The 24,679-nt window shown below is 60.2% G+C and overlaps 1 protein-coding gene across 2 annotated transcripts in view; it reads left to right on the top strand.

Annotated features, from left to right (window-relative positions):
* Positions 1 to 24,679, top strand: part of ADD2 (adducin 2) — an 88,497-nt gene that overhangs the window by 31,132 nt on the left and 32,686 nt on the right. The window contains exons 1-3 of one of the 2 annotated variants that reach the window (XM_077915822.1): positions 3,619 to 3,637; positions 18,121 to 18,236; positions 23,526 to 23,739. In XM_077915822.1, coding sequence (XP_077771948.1) covers positions 23,557 to 23,739 — 183 coding nt within the window. In that variant the 5' untranslated portion in view covers positions 3,619 to 3,637; positions 18,121 to 18,236; positions 23,526 to 23,556. Of the gene's footprint in view, positions 1 to 3,618; positions 3,638 to 18,120; positions 18,237 to 23,525; positions 23,740 to 24,679 lie in introns of those variants that run through there. The other variant, XM_077915821.1, reaches the window with a different exon arrangement.

Here is a 24,679-nt window from a genome sequence, read left to right as displayed (position 1 = left end):
ATTTACAACATTTTTGGTCACCCATGACCAGATTTTTGTTTGCATTTATAAAAAAGTCTCTCAACTAGTGTTTAATTTTCTTTTTAAATAAACCAGCTATAGAAACAATTGCTACGCCTCTTGGTTTCCTGGGCTTCGGAATCGGATGAGCCCACGGCGAGTGTTCAGCTCGGCCACTTATTAGCTGTGTTTCTGAGAAACGTAAATGCCACGGGCCTCAGTTTCCCGTCTGTAAGATGGGAATAACAATTTCCGCTCTAAAGAGCGGTGGCGAAGATGGGAGGCAATCTATGGTATGTTTGCCAGAACTTGCTGTCTTTGGGCCTCACGCGGATGTGAGAAGCTGAACCGCAGAATTCTCAGGGAGGTGGAATCAGAACATCGCTTGAATGAATTAAACGTCTCAAAACAGTACGAAGCCCCAAGTGTCCGTTTGACAACAGGGGTGGCCTTCCTCCCCTAACGGAGCCCTTGGAGCGTACCGGCTGGGCTGTTTCCGCCGCCCTCCAGGCTGCTATGATTCGAGTATTTCATTCAACTTTTGTGTGTTTGTTTAAATCAAGTATGGAAAGAACTAGATTCTTTACAAATCTTAATAAGATTTTCTGAACTGGGCAGCTTCTTGAAAGGCACAGGAGCAAATCTAGATGTTCCTTAACAGGGTAAATAGCTTCTCCCAGTCCCTAGCTCTCTGTCTCGTCTTCTTTGTTTAGAAATTTCAGCTGAACCTGGGGACCGACCTCAGGGGACTGCTATGCTTGCATCATGAGGCCCAGAGGGGATTTTGCAAAACCACCTGAATGTTGTGGGTCAGCACAGTCAAGGAGCCGTCACCAGTTTTCTGTCTACCCGATGGGCACAGAAGCAGTTTGTTTATTTTATTTTTTTTAAGATTTTATTTATTTATTCACGATAGACACAGAGAGGGAGAAGCAGGCTCCCTGCAGGGAGCCCGATGCAGGACTCGATCCCGGGACCCCGGGGTCACGCCCTGGGCTGAAGGCGGCGCTAACCACGGAGCCACCCGGGCTGCCCAGTTTAAATTTCACCATAATGTGAGGAGTCTTCTATAGAAACCTCAGCCAGCCCGTGTCGTTTCTATGAAAATGTGGTTGCCTGACCCTGTATTTCTACAGAAACTAGCGTTAGGGTGGCGTGGTGGGCAGCGCTCCGACTCCGGCCGGCTGGCCCACCCCGCGCGCTGCTCCGTGAGCCTCGGTTGTGCTTCGTGCCGGCCTGGCTCTCCTTCCTCTGGACACAGTCCTTCTGCAGGGGATGCAGCAGAAGTCATCGGCGTCCAGCTGACTGTTCTCGGTGTTTCTGTTCTGCTCCCTGGACGCTTGAGGACGACTCTGGTTTGTGTACACGGCTTCTTCCCTTGCCCTGTGGGGGCAAGGCAGGGGGAAGGCAGAGCTGCCTAATTAAGCCTGTTCCGTGGCTTCTGGGGTGCACGGTGGGGGAAGAGGGACGGGGCCTGGAGGGAGAGGTGGGCAGGGCAGGAGAAAAGGAAGACAAATTGAGTGAGGTTTCTGCATAATGGAGGTGAAGCTATGGGGGGGGAGGAGGAGAAAGAAGGGGGCCAAGGGTAGACTAGGCTGAGCCGAAGGGGAAAGGCCTGTCCAGCTGCCTTAGGCGAGTGCCGTGCATCGGGGAGGAGAAGGGAGAATTTAAGAAGGACTGCCGGGTGAAGGACGGATGATGGAAAACTGCGTCTGAAACTAGTGATGATCTCTATGTTGCCTAATGGACTTTAAATAAAAAATAAAATTAAGAATTAAAAGTACTGCTGGAGACTCTATTCTTACCAGCGCTTGAGAAATCCAGGCGAAGGATTTGGGATATTTTAAACTTTGTGTTGCATGAACGGTGTCCCCAGGACTGGCCCCCTCCCCCCCCATAAGGACTCAGTTCCTCTTTCGTTACTCATCCCCGGCACCCTGTGCCCTCTTAGCGTTTAATCCCGGGAGTGCCCTTCGTTCCCTATTTCCCTGCTCCCGCGTCTCACTGTGGGCTTCCTGTGACGAGGCTCGTCCTCATCAGTGGTGTTATCGGTCGTAATGAGGCAATCGCGATAAGTGGGAGAGTCGGAGAAAGCACCGCAGGGGCTGAAAACCCAATCACCACTCTTTGAACTCGAGAGTCGAAAATCTTAAAATTCTTTCTCCTAATCGACTTCAAAATTGTGAGCGCTTTCTGTGGGTGATGTCCCAGTGTCTAGAAGAAGCCTTCATTCACGAACACTCCGCAGAGCCACGCCTAGGCCTCGTACGTGCAAGGGGTCCTTCCGGGGCTGCGGAGGACAGAGATGGGTCAGGACTGCATCTGCAGGACTCTTGGGCTTTCTTTTTCTTTTTTTTAAAGATTTTATTTATTTATTCATGAGAGACACAGAGAGAGGCAGAGACACAGGCAGAGGGAGAAGCAGGCTCCATGCAGGGAGCCCGACGCAGGACTCGATCCCAGGTCTCCAGGATCACACCCTGGGCTGCAGGCAGCACTACACCGCTGGGCCACCGGGGCTGCCTGGACTCTTGGTTTATAAGGGACGGATAAAGCACGTGTCCACATAGGGTGATGCAAGGTGAAGGGCGCTCACTTCTGACAATGTGGCTCAGGGAGTTCAGAGCATCAAGCACAGTGGTGGTTTCCTGGGCAGGACCGACCCTAACGTGTATCCCTTCAGGCCCCCATTGCCCGCGCTCGGGTGTCGCAGAGCATATCCCGGGAGGTACCAGCCATCGTCTCCCCTCCCTTGGTCTTTCCCTGTCTCTGACCCCCACTTCCCTGGTGGTAATAATACTGGGGTTCCCTACCTCCGACTCTCCAGTGCCCCCTTCCCAGCAGGGGGATATTTACCCAGACCCTTCACCCCCGAAAGGCTCCCCTGGGCCCCACTCCCCGCCTCGCACCAGGTTTGAGCCCTTGGTAGATGCCGCTGGGCTGACTCTCCCATTTGGAGAAATGCGAGGGTGGGTGTTTTGGAGAAAAAAGTGCTGGGTGGCATTGGAGGGTTAATCCTACTTCCCTAAGCCATTCCCAGTCACGTGGGTCAGTTGCTTGTCCCTCGTCAACTGTTCTCTCCCTTTACGGATGAACTCATTTCCCCCGGTGCACTTGTTCGTGTGGGCTGTGCACCCGTCGGCTGCGCTGGTTCGGGCCGTGCAAGGGGCCCCTGCTCCACCGGCCGGTGCTCCTGGTGCCGTGATGCTCTTGGGGTCCCCAGTGGGGAGGAGGTGGCGGGCCCTGTGGAGAAGTGGGCAGAAGGCGGTGCTGAGGCTGGGCCCCGGCTTTCTAATTCTGGAGCTGAGAACAGACTGGTTTCCTTGACAACAGAGATGAAGTCTGCTCGCAGGCCCCTGGGGGTGGGCTTTGTGTGTCTGCGGAGAGCGCGGGGACTCGGCGACAAGAAAGGAGATCCTTTCTTCATCGGTGCAGCAGCCCGGTCCTGAAAACTCGCCAGCTCTTACTGTATTTTAAAAATATCATAAACGTCCCAGGTGGCTCGGCGACATCAGTTACGCCGTCTACGCGCTGGCATCCAAGCGACGCGTCCTCCCTTGCTTCCCGCCCCATTGTTTCTGCTCCTTGACGTATTTTACCAGCAACACCTTGATAACACGTCTTAAGGCGTCAGTAGGTAGGTTCTCACCGGGCGCTCTTGACGGCCGCATGAAAAGCAGTTTTTCCTCCTTTAGCTAGAAGTGATCCGCGTGGCCAGGCAGCTGGGCGGTCGTGGAGTCCGTGCCCGACAGGCTGACGCTGGCTCACGTGGCATCCTCCGGACAGGCTTTGGGACCCAGGCCCTTCCCTGATGCGAGCCCGCAGGTTCAGCTTGCTTGGCCCCCAGGCCGACGGCAAGGCAGCCTGTCTTGGGCGCGGTGGCTGTTTAATTCGTGCACCACCCCCTTCCTCAAAGGGCGGCCTGCAGGTCGCAGGGGAGAAGGCAGGCCGGGGCGATCTCAGGCCTCCCGCAAGCGGCAACATCTGCTGCCGGAAAAATGCGGGGAAAGGATCTGCAGCATCGTAGCCCGAGGCAGATGCGACACACGTGGCCACGGGACCCTGAGCTCACACGAGCAGCGCGTCTGTTCCAATCCGCCTTACTCTGCGCGTGTCGTGTCGGTGCACAGCACTCGGGTGCCGGCTGGGTTAGATGGGAGACTGAGCAGCACCCGTGGGCCAAGAGTGACGGATGGGATGGGAGCTAATTAGCAGAGGAAGGCCCCTCGGACAGGTGCACGGACAGGCAGCGGGGGCCGCGACCCGGTACCTCCCGGGGATATTTTTGGGCAAGTCCTTCCTCTTGTGGCTCAAACTTCGCTCTCGCCTGCCCCCCTCTCCCGGTAGGCAAAGGGCGAGCTGTAGCCTCCTGGAGCCGCCCGCGAGGCCCTCTGATTCTTTCATCCTCCGAAGGGAGGACCCCGACCCCCCAGGCAGGCAGGGGGCCCCCCTCACAGGAGCATCCTCGGCTCAGCTTTTTACGTGGAGGTGACCTCCCCGCCCCGGGACCTTGCTACCCTGTGGGTCCCGGCAGACCCTGTCCCGCATCCCCGCTCCCGGCACGTCTGAGGGCCAGCGAGGATGGCCAGGGAGACGGTGAGCCCGCCTCTGACCCACGGGGCACCGCCGGGCGCCAGGTCGCAGGGCGTCTCAGAGGCTGCCCACGGGGGCCCAGAGGCCCAAGGACGTCCAGGGCTTGTTCTCATCGCCGAGCAGGTCGGTGCGAGATGCAGGACCAGGCCCCCGGCTCTTCCCGCGGGACCGCTTCTGACGGAGTCGCAGCAGCCTCCTTGCCGGCGGGGCCTCGACATGCGGGCCACAGAGTCCCCAGAGCCTCCGTCAGGGTCCTGGGCGGCACAACCGCCCTCTCGTAGGGCGAGTCTGGCTGAGAGAAACGCGAGGTCCCACGGTGCCACCTCTACCCCGTTGCACGCACTGGGTTGGGGGGGGTGCCCTCGTCGCGAGTGAGGTGCCGGCCGAGCTCCCGCGCATCCCCCGCCCGGGCCGCAGCGCGGGGAGGAAACGGGGCGCCTCCCGGGACGCAGCCCTCCGCCGCACGACGGTCGCAGGTGGCACCCCTGAGAAACCGCGAGGCGTTAATTAGCAGAAGCGCCGCGTGTTTAAGATGCGTGGTTTTAAATAACTATTAAATCAAGCCTGCTTCGCAGAGCTGAGACTCCGTCTGCTCCAAAATCTAAGGCGCTGAGTTTTGCTTCATGCACTGAGAGAACCGCTTAAATGCACCTGGAAGTGATGGTTTGGGGTCACTTTGGTTCCCTTGGACGTAGAAACTGAGGCACAGAGGCCCACGGGGCTGGCTGTGCTCGGGGCCGGCTACACTAAGGCACGAGTGTGCACCTCGCGGAGCAAAGGCCTGAGTGGCTCCTGGCGTCCAGCGGGCACGTGAGGGGACGGGGCTTGGGCCCCAGAAGCCGCATGACAGGGCTCAAATGCAAAGACCGAGCCCCCCGGCTTTCCGCAGGGCTGAGGCGGGTGGAGCCAGGGAGCCCAGGCCGCCGGGCCAGGCTATCCCCGGGTCCCTCCTTGCACAAGTCACACGCCCTCAGCCTCCGTCTTCTCAGGGTTCGGTGAAGGGAGCGGGGAGCTGGGCTGTGTGTCCGTCGGGCGCTCGCGAGGACGGACGTTCCTCGGCGGAGGGCGTTCACCGCGGGCCCGGCCGTCTGCGCAGGCGACAGGAGGCGACACGGTCCCGGGGCCGCCCAGGACCCGCCCAGCGGGAGGCCACTCTGCCGGGGAGGGGGGAGGCTGGAGGGAGGCTGGGGATGCGGGTCCACCCGCCCTGGGGCCAGGGCCCCTCCCGCGGGAAGCTGCACGGAGGTGGGCGGCCCGGGAGGGAACTGGCGAGGAGGACAGGCCGCAGGAAGCCGAGGCGGGGGGGGGGGGGGGGGTAGGTGGGTGGCGGGAGCAGCCCTTCGCTGGGACGGTCACTCTGGACTCTGTGTCCTTGAGGCCAGAGGAGCCTTGGCTGAGACGCGCGGCTCGGCCGCCAGGAGCCCGCGGGCATCGCGAGGGGCACTGAGCACCTTCTGCGCCGGACTCGCCCCGGACGGACACGAGGCCTTCGGGGAAGGGAAGGAGGTCACGGGGTTGCACCCGTGACCCCGAGGACTCCCGCGTCCACACGGGGCTTCTGCCGTGAACAGTTCCCAGCAGGCCGGTGTCCGCGGCAGGCTTTTCGAGAACGCCGCCTGGATCGTCACACGAGCACCTGCTCGGAGAGGGTGTCCGGTCAGCACCGGGCAGACGGGATGGGTTTGCTGTCCCCTCACCTAAGGGAAGGAGGGGGCATGGCGGTCACATGGCGCCGTCAGGCCGCACGTGCACAGGCGCTCTTGCCACAGACCCCTCCCCGGGCGTCAGGCTCCTCATCGGGGGGACCCCAGCCTGCTTGGCCCTGCCACCGTGGGCTCCCCGGCCCGGCCGACGGGTGCAGAAATGACCCCGCAGGCCGTCGCGGAGGAGAGCTCGGAGGCGTAGACGGATCCTCCCGCAGCCACATCCCTGACGTCCACACCGCGTGCCGTGCTGTGACCTCAAGGACGCGCTTCAGTGACCGGAAGCCCTTTGCGATGACTCGAGGTTTTGCATGTCCTGACTGTGAAACGGGGAGTGGGTGGCCACACAGCTCCTGAGCCCCCTTCTCCGCTGCTGCTGCCCTCGCACCTCACGCTGCTCTTCTCCAACACGGTGCCTTAGACGCGCCCTCCCCGATGGTCCCCTGGTTCTCTCTCAGCTCCCTTCCCCGTCCATCCTACCCCACAAAGCACGGAAGAGCCACTGAGGCCAGGGGGCTCCTCCTGGAGGTCAGGGAGGCGAGGCTGCGGGGCGGAGAGCTGGGAACACCCATGCAGTAGTCGTCTTTGTCCCGACTCACGTGCAGGGGTGAGTAATAGCAGGAAAAGACGCCAGCCTGGTGGCAAACGCCAGGTGCCAGAGCCACGAAGCGCCAGAGAACCAGGCGCTGGGGAATGGGAGGGCCTTGGCCTGGGGAGGGGAGAGCTGGGCCCAGGCGGGCTGGAGGGTGGCCGTGTGTCTGGGGCGGGCGTTCCCTGCAGACACACTGGCCGAGGCGTGAAGGCCGAGAGGACTTGGTCCTGTTCCCCGGGAAGACGTGGCCCGGGGGCCCTGCCCTGCCCTGAGCCCACGCTGACCCCGGAAGCCGCCTCCCCCGCTGCTGACCGAGCGCAGAGGGCGTCTGTCTGCAGCCTCCAGAACGCGGGAGCTGCCGCGTGATCCAAGGGAACAGCCATCGTGGCTCCGGACGCGGGCGATGCCGCGGGTTTGTGACCCGCTTTAGGGACAAAACCGTCTATGTGGATTGGATCACAGGCGGGGCGCTGGAGACGGATCCGTGGGAAACGAACATAGTGAGGTTGTTAAAGACAAAATTTGAGAAGGTTTGAAGGTCAGTTGGCTTTTATTCAGTAATTCGTGGATCGGGGAGCATCGGAGCGAGCTGGGAGGAGCTGACAGAAGGGAAGGGCTGCACAGGCAGGACCTGGCTGGACCCTTAGCAAAGGAATGGACAGGAATGTTCCAGGAGAGGCCACCTCCTGGTGGTGGATGGCCTCCTCGTCCTTCGGGGTGGGGGGTCTTGGTTGGCCTCCTTGTCCTTGGGGTGGGGAGTCTTGGTGGTGGATGGTCTCCTCATCCTCGGGGTGGAGGGTCTTGTTGGTGGATGGCCTCCTTGTCAGGGACCAGGACGGGTTCTGCGTGACCCCTGATTCCTACAGGCCACTCAAGATGACATTTCCGGGGGTGGGGCTTAGACTGCAGGCAGCTTAGACAGTGAGCCCCGGTTTGGTGACTTGGCCTAGCATCACGACTCCATTTGGGGCTGCTGGTTTTCTCTTTAACTAGGCCAACGGGGCATCTGCCTCTTCTGCCCATGCCTACGTTGCCCTTGGCAGACCAGCTTTTTTTTGTTTTTTTTAGCCCCAGGCTGTTTTAGTGGGTGAGCTACCCCACTCCTGCCCCCACCCTGAGACGTACCGGTGGCCTCTGCTCTGTCGAGCAGCCTGAGCTTCTCAATACCCACTCCCACGTCGAAGAGCCCAGGCTACACGACAGGCGAGTTCTCGTTGCCTCTTGGACCAAGCATTTTCCACTCCGTAAAAACAATAGGGAAGGGCTGCCTGGTTGGCTCAGTTAAACGTCTGACTCTTGATTTCGGGTCATGATCTCAGGGTCATGTGGGGCTGCGCACTCAGCATGGAATTGCTTGTCCCTCTCCTTCTGCTCCTCCTCCTCCTCTCTCTCTCTCTCTCTCTCAAAATAAATAAATGAATAAAATATTTAAAAAAACACAAGTGCTGATGCATAAGTCTCCGTCGGGTTCACCGAAGGTGGGAAATGGGGACTCGATCACCCGCGTTTCCATTCTCCTAGGAATTATTCGGGGCCCTCGTAAGCCGGGATAAGGAGATCTTATTTCGTTTTTGTTACTGTTGGTTTTTTTTTTTTTTTTTTCCATCCAAAAGGATGAGACCACTTCTTGGTTGACCCTGTTAGAGAGTGATGAACAGGAGCCGTCGGAACCCATTAGTACCGCCCCAGTGAGCTGCTGTTCAATTCAGAAGCATCGACCGGGCCTGGGGAGCCGTGCCGCCCCAGCCCGCGCCCCGCTTCTGCTCTCTGTCCTCCAGCCCTTCGCTGTCACGGTGGCCAAGTGTAGCAGTTGACTGGATCTGCGACCTCCGGCCCTTTGTTCCACGCATCCCCTTTATCATCACGGGGCTGCCGGTGACAATATGCTCTTACACGCTCACTACTCAGAGCGCGGTCTGTGGACCGTGAGCAATGGCATCACTTAGGATCCTTGGAGAAGTGCGGCATCTCCGGCTCGCCCCAGGCGACTGAACCAGAGCCTGTAGGTTGGTAGATCCCCCGGCAGGTCGTATGCACGCGAAGGTTAAAGTAGCGCCCAGACGCTCTGGAGGCCAGAAGTGCACAACCGAGGCTGCGCGGCCTCCAAAGGCTCCAGGGGAAGAATCCCGCCTTGCTTCTTCCAGCCGCTGGGCTGCTGGCGTTCCTGGCCTTGCAGCTGCGTCACGCCCGTAGCTGCCCGTCTTCCTGGGGCCGTCTTGTCCGTGCGTCCCGTCAGGGATGTGTGCTGGGATTCGGGGCACACTTGGATACTCTAGGACGATTTCAGCGTGAGATTCTTAAATTAATCTCATCATTCAGGATCCATTTTCCAAATAAGCCCCAATTGTCAGGTTCCGGGAGTTAGGTCATGGACGTGTTTTTTGCGGTGCCACTGTGCGACCTACTACAGACCCCCTCGGACACGTCCGTGCTTCCACGCCGCATGCCAGTGCTCCCCCTCTCAGTGGTCCAGCCTGGAGTTTGGGTTCACTCGTGCCGCTGACCGTCGCCAAATAATAGCAGCATTCTTGAATGTGTCTTCCGTGACAGATCGCGTCCTATGCGTTTTCCAGGGATGAATCCTTTTGGCTGCGACAACCCTTTGGGGTTGCTATCATAATCACCACCCCCCTTTACAGATGGGGAAACGGAGGCATGGGGTGGCTCAGTAACATCTAAAATCTCACAGCCAGCAGAGGTGAGCCTTGGGCACAAACCAGTCTGCGCCAGAATCTGTGAGCTTTGTCATATGATGATGCTTCTGAAATTATGTAATATGTTTCCGAAATCATACAGGGTTCAAAGGTGTAGGAGGGAGATGGCATCACGGCCCTTTGTCCCACTTCCCAGGGAGGCTGGGCACAAAGAAGGCAAAGATGCAGTGTGGGCAGCTATCCCACCCCCACCCTATAGTGTTTGGAGGTTGGGGGGACCCTCCAGGTATTATTTGTTCCACCCCAAGGCATTTTCATTTAGTACTGGATATGTGCACTTTCCCATGACACAGCTTGTCCTGGCAAAATGCCTTATGGCTGTTTATTATCAAAGAGCTCTTTAGGGGGATGTTTAGGCCTTTGGGGAGATGTTTAGGCCTTTTGGGGGATGTTTAGGCCTTTAGGGGGATGTTTAGGCCTTTGAGGGATGTTTAGGTCTTTTGGGGATGTTTAGGTCTTTGGGGGGATGTTTAGGCCTTTGGGGGGATGTTTAGGCCTTTGGGGGGGGATGTTTAGGCCTTTTGGGGATGTTTAGGCCTTTGAGTGATGCTTAGGGCTTTAGGGGGATGTTTAGGCCTTTGGGGGATGTTTCAGTATGTATCCTATCTTGCTTACTAACCATGTGCAAAACTTCATTTAATTTACTTTAAAAGCCTCTTTTTTTGAGGTGAGAAAGGGGGGGGGGTCTCCCCCTGTATTCACTCACTTTGTAACCCTCCGTGATTTTCTGCCTTGGTTTGCAGCCCTTTGCCACTTGTATTTTTCCCAGACTGAAAACCTCACCCCTTTCTTGTAATCCCAAGCTCGACTGCCAGGAAGGGCCAGCAGTCCTCCCAAGGCACAAGGCATGTCAGATGTCTGGGCACAGCTTTCTGTGTCTGTAATAAATAGCCAGGTCAGGGGGGTCAGGGAATTAGCTGGAAAAACCTGTAAGCAGTCCAGGCATTCTCATCAGTGATGCAAGGAGAACAGGGTAACAGCACTGGAATCTCTAGATTATCTGCTCGGATGGAAGAGAGAAACCCACCATTTAGAACCGCCTACGGACCAAACATCTACCTGAGTCTTTAGTACAGAAATTCAGCAGCAAACATAATCTGCCTAATTTTATTAAGCCGAGTTTCACGGATGCGTTGACGTTCCCTTGAGAACATCTGATGGGGCGGTGAGCCCAGATGTATGCTTGCTGGCAAGGCGGAATCCAGGCTGCAGTTTTAAAAAATCCAATTGTTATGACGTCAATAGGCCACAGGAAGAGTGATTCGATAGTAGCACCTAACGTGTATTGAGCCCATATCGTTTACTAGGCCCTGTGCTTTCATGTATTATTTCGCATAATCGTCTAAGGAGGTTCTGTTCCTGTGTCCATTGTACAGGCCAAGAAACTGAGGTTTAGAGAAATTAATTGATTTGCCCAAATACATGAAGCTAGACAGATGCAGAGCTGGGTTTGATCCGGGCCCCTGATGCTTTCCAGAGTTCTTAGCCGCAAGGCCGTAGGGTGGGGCCGCCTCCCTGAGTGCAGGGAGACAGCTTGGACTTCTACGGAGTTACTTGCCGCCCCCCAGTCCCCTCGGTAGTTATTCATCTTCCCTCTGTTTGCCTCAAATCTGTCTTCTCCCAAAATTGGGGGAAAGGCAGGCAGATCTGGGAAGGTTCTGAAAGAGAGGACATGGGAGGTGGGAACTAGCAGCTGTTGAGCACCCAGTATGTGCGAGGCCCTCTGGAGAGCACCCCCAGCCAGGGTGGTTTTCAACCTCAGGTCGTGGATCCATCTCCATTTTTTTGTCTCATCTTGTCTTTTTTTTTTTTTTTTTTTTAAGATTTTATTTATTTATTCACGAGAGACCCAGAGAGAGAGGCAGAGACACAGGCAGAGGGAGAAGCAGGCTCCATGCGGGTCTCCAGGATCACACCCCGGGCTGCAGGCGGCGCTAAACCGCTGCGCCACCGGGGCTGCCCTTTTTTTTTTTTTTTAATAAATTTATTTTTTATTGGTGTTCAATTTGCCGACACATAGAATGACACTTCTTCAAGCGGATGTCCTGGAGGCGAAGCTGCCTGAGTCTCCAGCGTCTCCCTCAAGTTGCTGCCGTGACGCTTATCTTCCACTTCCTTCTTTCCGAGTTTTATCAGTGACTTTATGGGATCTCAGGAGCCCCTGAAGTGGGAGGTCCTGTCTTATGATCTGCGGATTCAGCTAAGTATTCATGTCAAGTATGGACAAGGGGGGGACCCTGATCAAGTCGACAGGAAAGCATCTCGAGGTCCGACTGCAGAGCATGGCTGTGTCGTTCGGGTGGGCCGTGAGCCGTGACAGCAGCCTCAGCGTCCCCAGTCGCTCGGGGCCGCCTGCAGTGATGCCGCGATATCCCCAAGGCCCCAGAATTTCTCCCGGATCCTCTGCATCCGGCAGGGACGCAAGAGGACAAAGCGTGTGGAGCAGGCGCCCCTGCTCCTAATCACCCAGGCGCCGGGCGATGCACATCACCTCCGCTTAGAGCCTCGCCAGGCCGGGAGGCCGGGGAATTGGGCGCCAGGAAGACGACGACGTGGGTTCGGTGAGTGCGCAGCGTTGACCCCGATGCACCCGCATGCAGAGACGGAGAGAAGTTGAAATAGTTCCTCCCTTAGCACCGTCACAATAAAATCCAGGCCGTAAAGAGCCGCGGGGAGGATCACTGGGAGGAGAAGCAAGTCCGGCAGATGCCTCCTGTTGCCCCGTCTTGGTCCTGAGAGGACGAGGGACTCCGTGGCAGCCTGAGCCTCCCTTCCAAGGCTCTGGGGATGTCTCTGCCTTGAGATTGCAGAGCCCAGCACAATTTCCATGCAAGCCTTTAGATTCTCCCACCCTTTAGCCCGTTTCCTCACCATCCCCTCTCCCCGGGCCTGTGGGGTCTTCATCCCAGCCCCAGCTCGGCAAGGCCTGGGTGTCACTGCAGCCGTGAATTTTTACCGCATCCTTTGTCTGGAGGCTTTGGATGGAGTCCGAGCCCGCTCTCGTCCTAGATGCGAGGTCCTCTTAGAATTTCCTTTTGTGCCCAACAGGTAGGAAAGCCCTCCCAAAAAAACCAATGGGGGAAAAAAAAGAACAGCAAAACAATTCTGACCTGAACGTGCTCAATAAAAGAGCATCTGTTTCCATCCCCGTGGCCTAGGACGCCCTTTAGCCTAGTGGACATGGAAGGGCAGGTCCTCACTAGCTGTCTCCGGGTTTCCGGGCTGGAACCGGGACTGGCGAGCGACGAAGCCCCGCCGCGCGATTCAGCGGGTCACGTTTCACTCTCCTGCCGAAGAGCAAATGACCGCGGTTGAGGCCAAAAAGCAGAACCGACTGTTCCGCGTCTGACCTTGACCGAGGGGACGCTTTTCAAAATAGAGCTCCGTGGGTCTCGGGTCCGGTTCGGCCGGAAGTGAAAGGTGGACAAGGCGACGGCTCGGGGGTGTCCGCGCCCGGATTCGAGGGCGGCCGGAGGCGCGGAGCAGGGAATCAGAGGACGTGTCAGATCAATTAGGCCGTCCCCTTGACGAGCTTTTATCCACACAGTGTGCACGTTCCGCTGACCTTTTCACTGAGGGGACTGAGCATTTGAAGGCTGGGCCCGGGCTTCCTGCTAGCTCAGCGTTGTCCCTCCGTCACCGGGGCGTCTGCAGCCCCCCTTCGTCCCCCTCACTGAAGGCGGGAAGCCCGCACGGTTTTGCAGTTGGTGGCAGAGATGCCTGACAAGTGGATTAAAGCCGAGGGCCGGAGACTCAAGGTTGGGGCCTCCCTGGGGCCCCCTGGCTCGCAGGGCGCTGCAGCAGCTCTGCCCCCAGGACTGCCGTGATCCCTCCACGAGCCACCCCTGCCCCCAACTCCATCGCAGGCGATTGTGAATCATCCCCTCTGGGGTCCCCGTGCCAGAAATAGGGACCGAATCATCCTTTACGGTGCTTCTCTGAAGCGTAGGAAGCCTGGGCCTCGGGCTTTAGCTGTTTGCTGACCCGCTGCCCTTCCCACCGGGCCCCTTGCATCACCTTCACGTGGAGGAGAAGGACACGTGGTGAAGTGCAAGGGGCCGACAGGCTCTGGAACCAGATGGGTTCAAGCAAGGCTCTGCCCTTGGATGGTCTGCGGCCCCGACCAGGTCACCCCCTGCCCTGGAGCCTCCAGGTCCACCCCTGAGGGCCGGGGGGCGGGGGCCGCCCTGCGCTTCGGCGCTGATGAGAAGGGCCCAGCAGGCCCCTCCCCGTCTGGGTTTAACAGCCTGAATCTTGTTGAGGGAATAATGTCTTCCTTCAAGATCTGAAAACTTGGGTCCTCGTAAACGTGGGCCTCGGGCTTCCAGTCTCCTCTTCCAAAAAAGCGTTGAAAACAAACATTTATCTGCAGTTTCCCGTGTGTGTGTGTGTGTGTGTGTAGAGAGACACGGTCATCTCAGAGGCGGCCTGCAAGGAGTGTGCTCGCTGCTTGTTGCACACACGCCGTTGTATCCATGTTCGTATTTTTCACCTTAATATGACGGCGGGTCTGTAGCAGGCGGGGACCAAGTCTCCTTTCGTTTGGAGACATCTCCTCTCCTGCCCAGTCCCAGTTCTCGCTCACTCTTGGCCACCGGTAGGTACAGAGCAAATAATCGCGCTTGTCCCGTGAGAGGGAGTGGGGCCGAGTTCGAGTGGTGACAAGGGAGGCCAGGTCAGCTCGTCGCCCAGCCGTGCGACTTCTGGGTGATGGAGGGGTGGGGGGACGTGCCCGCCCACCGGTAGGCCTGGGGCCCGTTACTAGAAGGGCTTTAAAATGCCGCGGACGTGGCTGGAAGGGGGCGTCGGGGATGCTCGGACGCCAGCGCTTCTGGACGTGCGGCGGTCCGTGGAGGGGCCTCCGGAGACGGACGCGGACACTTCACCGTCTCTCTCCTTCCTCCCTTTCTTCCCTTAAACTGTTTTTGTCCTACGTGGTCACAGCAGCTGATACCTAAAGTGGAACTCGGGGGGCTCAGGACCGGGTGGAGCCGGGGACAGGCCTCAGCCGCGCCCGCGGAGGTGCCCTCCCTCTATCTGCGGGGCCAGGCAGGGCGTGGCCGGGCCCAGGGGAGCAGCGGGGCGAGGCCCTGGCCTCCGCCGCCTCCCGGAGGCCCCGGGGCTCGGTCAGTGAGCTCGGGCTCCAACTTCAGGTCCGAGGCTTGGCCGGGAGGCTGTGCTGTGGGGCCGGGGCAGCTGGGCGCCGCCGTGCACCGCGCCTTTGCACCCGGGCTCGGGGCGCTCGGGCCTGTCCTGTTTGGGCAGCGCCCGCTGAAGGGGGAGACGGGCCTGCCTGCTCCTCGCACAACGTGGGCCCCGTGCTCCTTTTCCAGACCTTCCGCTCCTCGGGAGCCGCCAGGAATAACCCGTAGGAGCGCGAGTTCCCACTCCCGTGATTCGTGGCCTGGTCTGCGGGGGACACAGAGGAGAACGGCGGGGTGTGCCCACGTGGGTGCCGTTCCCGGCTGCTCTCCCGGGAGGGCGACAGCGGGACACGCGAGGCGGAGCCTCAGGGCGCCATTGGGCGAAGAGTCGAGGGTCCCAGGCAGCGGAGGGGCTGCTGGCAGGGGAGGTAAGAGCCCGGCCAGGGGCTGCAGCGACGGCCTGTGGCACCTGTTGTGGCCCCCGCTTTGTCCGCCTTCGCCCCTTTCTCCCCGTAACCAGTGCGACCCCGTGACCTTGGATCTGCCCGTCGAGTGGCAGTGGGTCGTGGCACTTCTGCTTCTCAGCAGCCGAGAAGAGCGGCTTGTCGCCGAGCAGGAGGCCCGTGCACCAGGGGGCCTGCCGCGGGCCCTCCGTTAACGCCCTCGGCTCCCCGTGAGGCCACTGGTCCGCAGCACCTACCGCGAGCCCCCCAGGGACCCCCGGGACCCCAGGGCCCCGCAGTGCGGCCTCAGGAACCGTCAGTGGAGTTCCAGCTCGACTGACATCGGGGCAGCAGAGGCACCAGGTCTGGAGGCAGCTGGGGCACAGGTGCAGGCCCCCCCCCCCCGCCCACCTGCCTGCCCACACCAGGTCATAGCCTGGTGCCGTCAGATAGCGGGTGCAGGGAAGCGGGGAGTAGAGGCACCACGGGAGCTAAGGGACCGGTTAGGGGGGGGAGGACCTGCTGACCCGAAGGAGAAGGAAATGAGGACGTTCTCCAGGCAGAGGTGAGCTTGGACAAGGCGGGGAGGCAGCCACCGGGTGCCGTCAGGCCCTGGGAATAGCCCAGCGCACCCACGGGAGGCGGCCGGGGTTGGGCAGGCCCTGGGAGACCTACGGGGTGAGGGCCCGGGTCCCTCTCTGCTGGGTGGCAGCCGCAAGGGAAGGACAAAAGCAAGGTCCCCCAGTCGTCCGGCTGGCGATGGGGGGGGCCTTGGGTCTCCGGCACGCAGCATGTGTTGGTTCGAAAAGGCAAATTCAGAATTAAACCTTTATGTTTGGTGGCTGTAAAAAGGATTCGTGTTACAATCTAAATTTGGCTGAATTTCGGCCAGAAGAGCAAGCATCAGTGGGAAGGAAGCACAGGAACGCTGCCCCAGGCGGCGGGAGCCCCGGGTGGGCGCGTGGCAGGGCGGTGACAGCACGGTGGCCCTTCCGGACGGTGACACGGTTGCGGCAGGGTGCTGAGGCCGCGAGACCGGGGGCCTTGGCGACGGGCGAGCTGTGCCGCGGGAGCGCGGGAGGAGGGGCCGGCTGCGGAGGGGGCCCGGCGCTGGGTCAGGGCTGGCCGCCCGCACAGGCCCACCCGCAGTGGCCGGGCGGCACCTGAGTGAGCAAGGGCCCTGAGCGTCGCGGCGCAGTGGGCCACCACCTAGGGCAGCGACCCCGAGCCTGCACCGCCCTGCAGCCCCGTCCGACGGGACCTGGGAGCAGGGGCCCTGCAGGTCCTGCCCCCGGGGGGTGCCTGGGCACCCAGGGTGCTGCTTTCTCGTGACCCGGGGCGCCTTGCCTCTCGGCTCTGCCGCAGGTGCATGAACGGCTGGGCGCTAAGCCTGCAGAGCGCGGGGACCTGGGGACGTGGAGCGTGAAGTGGCCGCTGTGGTCCTGGGGTCCTCGCCCCGCCTGGCCGAGCAAGCAGACCCCGATGGTCGGGGCTCCATGGGGGGGTTACGTTTGCCTGATACCCCTCAGGCCTATTTTTGTTTTAATCAGGGGGTAACGCTACAACCCAAGGAATGAACCTCTAATAGCAGAATTTTAACAGCAGCTGAGGTTGGGATAGGAGTTAGGGTCCAGTGCATACTGACTTGGGGGACGGGTGCCCGTCTCCGTAGGCAAGTGGTGTGGGTCACTCCTGGGGGCAAAAAAATGAGTTCTTTCAGTGGACACAAGAAATAGCTCAGACTCTGAGAATCCAGGTCTTGGCAGGTTATGGCCACAGACCTCGCACCCCTGTGGCAGGGGCCGCTGCGGAAGGGCAGGAGCTCGTGCCTCGGGAACGACAGCTCACGAGGCTGCAGGGGCAGTTGGGGGACACACGTGGCCGCCCCACAACAGACTGGCATCCAGAGGGCCTGCGCCGGAGCGAGCCAGCCTGGAAACGGGGGTGGGCGTGGGACAGAAGCAGCCTCGGGTGGCCGTGACCCCGTTCTAGCTGAAACTAAGGCCCGTGGGAGGGCGACCCCGCCGGCAGCAGGCCCAGCCGAGCGCGGAGAAGAGTCACAGAAGCAACGGGCAGGGCCCTCGGAGAGCCGCGAGCCCAGGACCGGGTCCAGGGGGAGCCCAGCGTGCGCCGGCCGGCCGGGCGGACAGCGGGGCCCCCGCGGGCGCGCAGAGCCTATAGCCCCTCGCACACGCCACGCCTACCGAGACTGGCTCTCCCGGCGCCCGGCTGGTCGGTGAGTCTGCCCAGAGTGGGGGACGCAGCTGAAGTGGCCGGTGAGGAAGGACGGCCGGGGAGCGTGAGCAGGAGCTGGGGGGCCGCCAGCCGGGGACACAGGCCTCCTCGCTGAGCCCGCGCCCGGCCGAAAGCGCAGAACCATCGCTCGTGTTCCGTGTGTCTGAATGTTCTGATGACGAACGTCGTGAAGGGCCGGCCGCGCAGGGTGTGTCCAGCAGTGGCTCATCTCTGTGAACCCCCCGTCCGTGGCCCGTGCCCGTGAAGCCCCCGCGCTGTCCTGCGGCGTGCTGTGTGCCAGGCCGCTCCCGCTTCCTCGGCTGCAGCCGAAATTCTCTCCCACCAGCGGCTGTGCACTGAGGCTCCTCGTGAAGGGCTGGGGCGCGGAATGGGGCGCCCTATGCCTCCCAGCCTGGCAGCCGTGGGCCTCCGCGCCAAGCGGGATTGTGCATTGTGCTCCCTCGGCCGCGTGGAGAGAGGCCAAGGCTCAGGGGAGGGCTCTCCCAGTTCCTCTCTGAAAAGAACGTCGGCCCCACCTGGGGAGATAATGAAGCCGCCCGTACGGCTCCGTAGACGGGACGGGCTTTGACATCAAATTCCACTTCACGCTCATCTTTAAGAATCTCTCAGCAGCTGATGGGTGAGGAGTGCTGGTGTGGCGGGCAAGACCCTGATACGTGCGCTTGTGTTTTTCAGCCTCCACCCGGATGTTTGAGGTCCTGTAGATGCGGTCGGCACCCCGAGAGTGAAGCGGGTGCACGGGCCGAGCCCTGAGAAGCCGCTGCCTGGGACAGCGCCGGTCCAGCCTCCTGGTAATTGGTTGGCAGTTTTGGTGGTGATGGGGCGTGAGGCACACTTCTCGGTTGGGTCCATCTCACCAGGACGAGCCTCCAGGTGCCGGCGGGATTGGGGGACTTGTTGCCGTGAGTCTGAAGGACCTTAGAAGGCACTAGTGCACCCCCCCCCCCGGCAGGGGCCGAGGTCCTCGCACAGCCCCCTTAGTCACCTTCCTCCAAGGAGACGGCACACCGCCTGCAAGGTGCCCGCCTGCCCGCCTTCCGTCCCGAGCGGCTGCCGCGGGTGCGCCTGTGCGTGGCCCCCTCAGCTAAAATCCCCGCCTCCCGCGGCCCTGCAGGCCCTAGGGAACCAGTTAGGGAACCAGGCTTAGGGCACCGTGGGAACCCAACGGACATCCGGGGACAAGCAGCATCTGGGGCCGGTCAGTCCCGGCGGAGATCCTGACCCCACGTTACCTGCTCGTTACTCCGCTCGTGTCGGGCAAGTTAGCGTCTCTCCCTGAGACCCAGTGTGCCTGTGCCTGTGGACGGTGACGGGGCTGCCCGCCCGCGGAGTGCCCTGGGAGTGACAGTAATCACGGAGACGGTTGCTCGGCGCCCTTGTGTCTCCCGTCCTCTGACGCAAACCGGGCGTCCTGCAGCTCAGCTCGATTCTGACACCCCGCCGGGCGGAGGGCGCACAGTTAACTACGCTGGTTAGCTACAGGTGCACAGTTAACTACCGCTGGTTAGCTGTGGGCACAGTTAACTACTGCTGGTTAGACTTACGGGTGCATAGTTAACTATGCTGGTTAGCTACAGGCACACAGTTAACTACGCTAGTTGTAGGCAAAATCACCAGTAGGAACTGCCCCTGCCTCAGGAGCCACGAGCAGGATCCCCAGGCCACCGCACTTCTCACTCACTTGGCTATAAAGGTGAGGGTTTCCATGCCGCCCTTCCGTCTCTAATTCACTACAACAACGCCAGAACTCAGGGGAGGGACTGCAGTTGTGATTCCAGTTGTATGATGGAGGGGTCAAGTCGGGAACAGCCGATGGAGACAACGCATAGGGCAGGGCGTGGGGAGGGAGGGGATTGGTGCAGAGCTTGTGCGTCCCCTCCTTCTAGAATCTGGGTGTATCACTATCCCAGCTACCACAGGAAGCTCCTTCCAGCCTTGATGTCCAGAGATTTTTAATGGGGAGCTTTATTACTAGTAGGCACAGTTGTTTAAATCATCTGCCACTTGATTTAAAAAAAAATAATTAATCATGAGAAAGAGAGAGGCAGAGAGACAGGCAGAGGGAGGAGCAGGCTCCCTGTGGGGAGCCCAACGCGGGACTCGATCCCAGGACCCCGGGGTCACGCCCTGGGCTGAAGGCAGACGCTCCAGCCCTGAGCCCCCCAGGGGCCCCCATCTGCCATCTGACTGAACTCAACTTCCAACCCCTCCCCCTCTGTCCTCCGTGGCTGGGGATGCGGCTAAGGTTCCAACCTTCTAATCCTGTGCTTGGCCTTTCTTGGTAGCCAGTCTCTCCCTTGAACCATCGAAGGGCCACCGTAAGTCGCCTCATGGGCGTAAATTCAGGTTCAATGCAATGGGCTCATCATGAATAACCAAAGACCCTCCTGACGTCCTTAGGTATTTTAGAAATCCCAAGGCTTTTGGAAGCTCTGCAGGAACTGGGGACGAAGGCCAGATACATTCTTTATGATGTCACACCTGGCCCACCGAGCACTGGCCTCTGATGGTCACCACCCTGCTTGTCCTCTTTTTTGTGATCTCCGGGTTGACGTGTTCCCAGTATCTAATCAGAGAACCAGTCATTCTCGTCGGTCTTTTTCTAGATGCTCAAGATTGAATTAGGTTTTGGGGCTACAACATATAATTACAGTTACTCGGTATGCACCTGTTTACAGTTGAATCACGAGCCTCTTATTGCTCGAGTTCCTAATGCTATGATGATTTTAGCCCCTAAATGACACATAATAAGAGCAAATGCTTAATAGCACTGTTTTGAATACTTCACATACATTAACTCATCTAAATCCTCAGAAGAGCCTAATGAGGTAGCTAAACAGTTCAACCCCCATTTTATACACGGGGGAACCGAGCCACGGAGAGGTTAGGTGACTTGCGCAACGGGATCACATAGCTGCTACGTGGCATGGTTAAGATTGGAGCTCGTCCTCTTCTTGGTCCGGAGTCCATGCTTTCAACCACAAAGCCGCACGGCACAGAACTTTGGTCTCCTGTGCAACATTTTGGAAGGAAAGGGAGAAGCCCAAAAGGATGCCTCTGGCCCGTAAAGCCGAAGGCTGCTTTTCCGTGGCCGCCGTTGTCATGCTGAGGGGGTCAGGGCTTCCATCTCCTGCCCCCTACCCATTGGAGCATCTCTGGAGTGACCTGCTTGGGTTGGACTCTAAGAAGCGAAGGCAGGCCTGGGGGCCGGGGGGCATGGGCTCCTGTCCAGCAGGACCTGAACTTCCTTGTAGGATCCTTGTGCTTCAGGGAGGGGAATGCGACTTCAGCCTCCACGGACCCATTCCTGAGAATGTAGCCATTCCAGGGGGGAGGAAAGAGGGCCGGCCTTCTCCACCTGAATAGAAAGGATTTAGGCCAGGAAGGCTCAGTACCGGGCTGTGCCGGCCAAAATGATCCGAGCCCCAGAGACTCGGAGGGTTCAGGTGGCTCTGGAGCTGGTGGGACCTGGAGTCGTAAGGAACACAGGGAGCTCATCCCCATGTGTGTATCCATTGTACCTCCTGGGAGAGGCTGCCTGCCTGTTTTTAAAAAAAAAAACATTGAAGATTGGGGCTACAGAAGTGATATAATTAAAATGGGGGGGGCAGTGCCCCTGGGAAAATGTCCGCGGGGCTCTCTGCCCAGGAGATCTGGATGGAGCCTGCATGTCTGCACAGCTCTGATGCAGTCCCGTCGTTTTTGTCCTTGCAACCCCTTGTTGCCTCTCGTTGCGGGAGCAGGCTGGGGGCATGGTGGAGGTGAAGGATTCGTGACTCACTCCACACACGTGGGCCTGACTTGAACCTGCAAAGCAAATGTTAGGGGGTCGTGTGTGTCCTTGGCAGCTGCCCAGTCGGCATCTGGCTGGAGGGAGAGGCCCCGGGGGTGGGGAGGCGAGGATGCAGGAGAAGGTCTCTCGCTCTGGGAAGCCTAGATCCTCCATCCTTCTGCATTTTCTACGTGAATCTGTCTCTCTCCGTAGAGTGTAGAGCTGGAAGGGGTCCCAGGGTTTATTCTGTTCTTTCCCTCATTTAGGGATGGAAAAATGAGACCCACAGAGGGAAATTACCACTTGCTCAAGGCCGTGCGGCTAGAGAATGAGCGACTGAGGGTGACAGTGTAGACTCAGACTTCTAGTCCGGAGCTAACTGCCCTGGGAACATCCCTGATGGACTCAGTGATTCTCTCCACTGGGATGAAGAATCTGCCTTGAATGTCACTAAGTACATCTTCAGCCATTCTAGCAACCTGCCGTATCTGTTTTACACCTTTCTTTAGAGAATTTTTTTGCTTTTGGGGTTTTTTGGCTGCCACTTCCAGAAGCTGCCTCCCCCACACTCCACCACTCACAGGCAAATATTTCGTCTGCAGGAGCAGTAGGCAGGGCGCCGGGTAGGGGAGAGCCGGTGAGGGCATCCATAAGGAAATGAGTAACTGGCGAAAGAACGGAGACGTCGTGGCTCGGCAAACTCGCAAAAGCAGGTTGTGGTGGCATTTGGGGAACGCGTGCTGTCCCAGGACAAGTGTGTGGTGGCAGGTGGTCACTGGAGTCGGACGACAGGGCCGGGACAGCCATGAGAAGTGGCACCTGCCAGTGGAATTAGAAGGTGACGTTTGTGCCGTCTCTGGCTGGCTCGCTAAGTGGCCAACACCCGGAATGGGTGCCTTCCATCACGTGGCACGGCTATTAACGTCTGGCCAGGGGTATTTCAACTCTGGCTGCCTCTTGGAATCACCCAGGGGGCTTTTAAAAATCCTGATGTCCAGGTCACACCCCCGGCTAATAACATTAAAATCCGTGATATCAGTATCTTGAACCGTTCCCCAGTGGATTCCAACATGCTCCTCGGTTTAAGAGCCACTGCTCCAGGCCAAGGGTTCGGGCCATTAGCTGAGGGATCTGTACGTGCTCCCTCCCTGGACTTTGCTATTTGCTCTTCCCCGAAAGGGGCAAATAGGAAGGAAGGAAAGAAGGAAGGAGGGAGGGAGGGAGGGAAAATGAAAGGAGAGGGAAAGGAAGGAAGGTCATCTGAGTGTTCTGGGCTGATGGGGGGCGGACCCCCAGCTCTCCTGTCACCTGGCGCTTCGCCCCAGCTGCCCCACTCAGAGGGGCTGTAAGGTGGAGGGAGGGCGGAGCCCCCCGCCCCGGGGTGTGCTTTCCTGGCTGCCGCAAGGCCTCTTGCGTGATGACCTGCTGCCAGCAATGAAGGTCAAGGTTTGGGCGAACAGGATGGGCCGAGGGGGAAGAGCAGGTTGGGACGGGAGGCGGGAGGCGGGAGGGGGCAGGCAGCAGTGCTCCAGCAGGACAGGAGAGCACCCGCCTCCTGTGGAGTGAGGGGGAGGGCAGGGTGGGGACGGGAGCCAGGTGTGCCAGCCCCCGACGCCCTCGCTGGCATCTCCACTCGTCTTCAAAAGCTCATCCTCGTCCAGTCAAGAACTGCTCGTCGTCCCCTGAGAGGGGATCACGCAGCAGGGAGGAGGCCAGTGCCCTGGAAGGTCTAGCGGGGCCCACACGACACGACAGGACACAGGAAGGGAGCGGGTGTGGCCCGAGCCGCAGCCGGGAGGTGGAGGCTGGACGTGCAGCTTCTCCAACGGGCTCCCGTGGAGTCCGAGAACATTCCTTCCCTCGCCAGCAGGCCCTGAAAGAAGCACACTTGCGAGGGAAAACCTAGGGGTCCCGGCCGCGTCCCCAAGGCCGCCCTGGCCCTCACATGGGTCCGGCGATTGTCCCTGTGTGTGTGCTGACCCCCGGGGCACAGCCTCGCACTCCGGGCACGCGTCACAGGCGTGCTCCACTCGTGCACTCGCTTGCACAGGGTGACAGGCAGCAGGGCAGGGGTGATGGGCAGTAGGGCAGGAGGTAGCGGGCAGCAGGGCAGGAGTGATGGGAGTAGGGCAGTGGTGTCCCCAGCAGCAGGGCAGGGGGTGGCGGGCAGCAGGGCAGGGTATGGCGGGCAGCAGGGCGGGGGTGGCCCCGGCAGGTGCTAGCGCCCGCTGGACGCTCCGGGCCCGCAGGGGTGCAGCGCTGCTGCAGGTGCCGGGCGGACCGGGAGCAGCCTCCGCCTCCTCCGCAGGCTTCCAGGCTTCGGCTCGCGCGCCAGGACCATGAGTGAGGACGCCGTCCCCGACGCCGCGTCCCCGCCGCCCCCGCAGGGCCCGCAGTACTTCGACCGCTTTCCCGACGATGACCCCGAGTACCTGCGCCTCCGCAGCCGCGCCGCAGACCTGCGGCAGGACTTCAGCCTGATGGAGCAGAAGAAGCGCGTCACCATGATCCTGCAGAGCCCGGTGAGTGGGGCGGCCCGGGAGGGGGCAGGGGAGCGGCCGGCCCTCTGGCTGACCTGCAGGGTCGCCCCCTTCCACTGGCTCCCCGTCTGGCCGATCTCAGCCCGGGAGCAGGCCGGGCCTGGCCCCGTGGGTGTTTGCTCGCTCCCTAGTCGGCTGGACGGCAAAAACCTGGTTTGTGCGCAGGCAGCTTGGCCAGGTGCCGGAGGGGTGGGTCTGACAGGGGCCCTGCCTCAGTTTCCCGCTTTCCCCGAGTTAGCGAGCCGACAGGGATGTTGGGTACCCGGGGCCCACGGGGCGCAGGGGGGAGGCTGGGAGCCTGCGTGTTCCATCACCACGAGGACGTCCCGGCGGGGCAGTAAGGTTGACGTGCGGGGGCAGAGGTCAAAGGCGTCAAAGGGGTCCGGAAGCACCTAGACGCTGAGAGTGGGGGGCGGGGGCCATGGGCCAGGGAAAGGGGGGCGAGCGGTTGCCCTGCCAGGGCTCACCCCTGCCTGCGATCCGTGGGCACCTGCGCAGCACAAACACAGAGCTCGTCCTCGAGCAGGTGGTGCCCCGGGAGCAAAGCAGGGGCTCAATGGACCAGGAGGGGTGGGGTGGAGCTGGTCCCCAGGTACCACGCGGTCCTCGGCCCGGGGCGCTCAGGGTGGAGCAGGCGTCTCTGTCCCCACTGGGCCTCGGGAGACAGGACTGTGGGCGGGCTGGGTGTGACCGTGGTCAGGGCGCCCAGTGAGCGCGAGGCCCAGGCCTTGGTGGCAGGGGGCCTGCGAGGAGCGGGGCACGCGGTACTGAAGGCGGCGATGCCAGGGCGGGAGGAGAGGGCGCCCAGCTGGTACCGACCGGGTCTCGGCTCTTGGCCGGGCCCTTCCTCGGCCCCGTGTGGCTCCGCCGGGTGGGCAGGAGGCACAGCCTTAGGGCAGCAGGACGTGGGGGGGCGGGAGCT

The sequence above is a fragment of the Canis aureus genome, chromosome 11 (assembly GCF_053574225.1).
Source record: "Canis aureus isolate CA01 chromosome 11, VMU_Caureus_v.1.0, whole genome shotgun sequence".
Classification (NCBI taxonomy): Eukaryota; Metazoa; Chordata; class Mammalia; order Carnivora; family Canidae; genus Canis; species Canis aureus.
The sequence above is the reverse complement of the archived record's forward strand: the minus strand, read 5'-3'. Positions and strand labels throughout refer to the sequence as shown.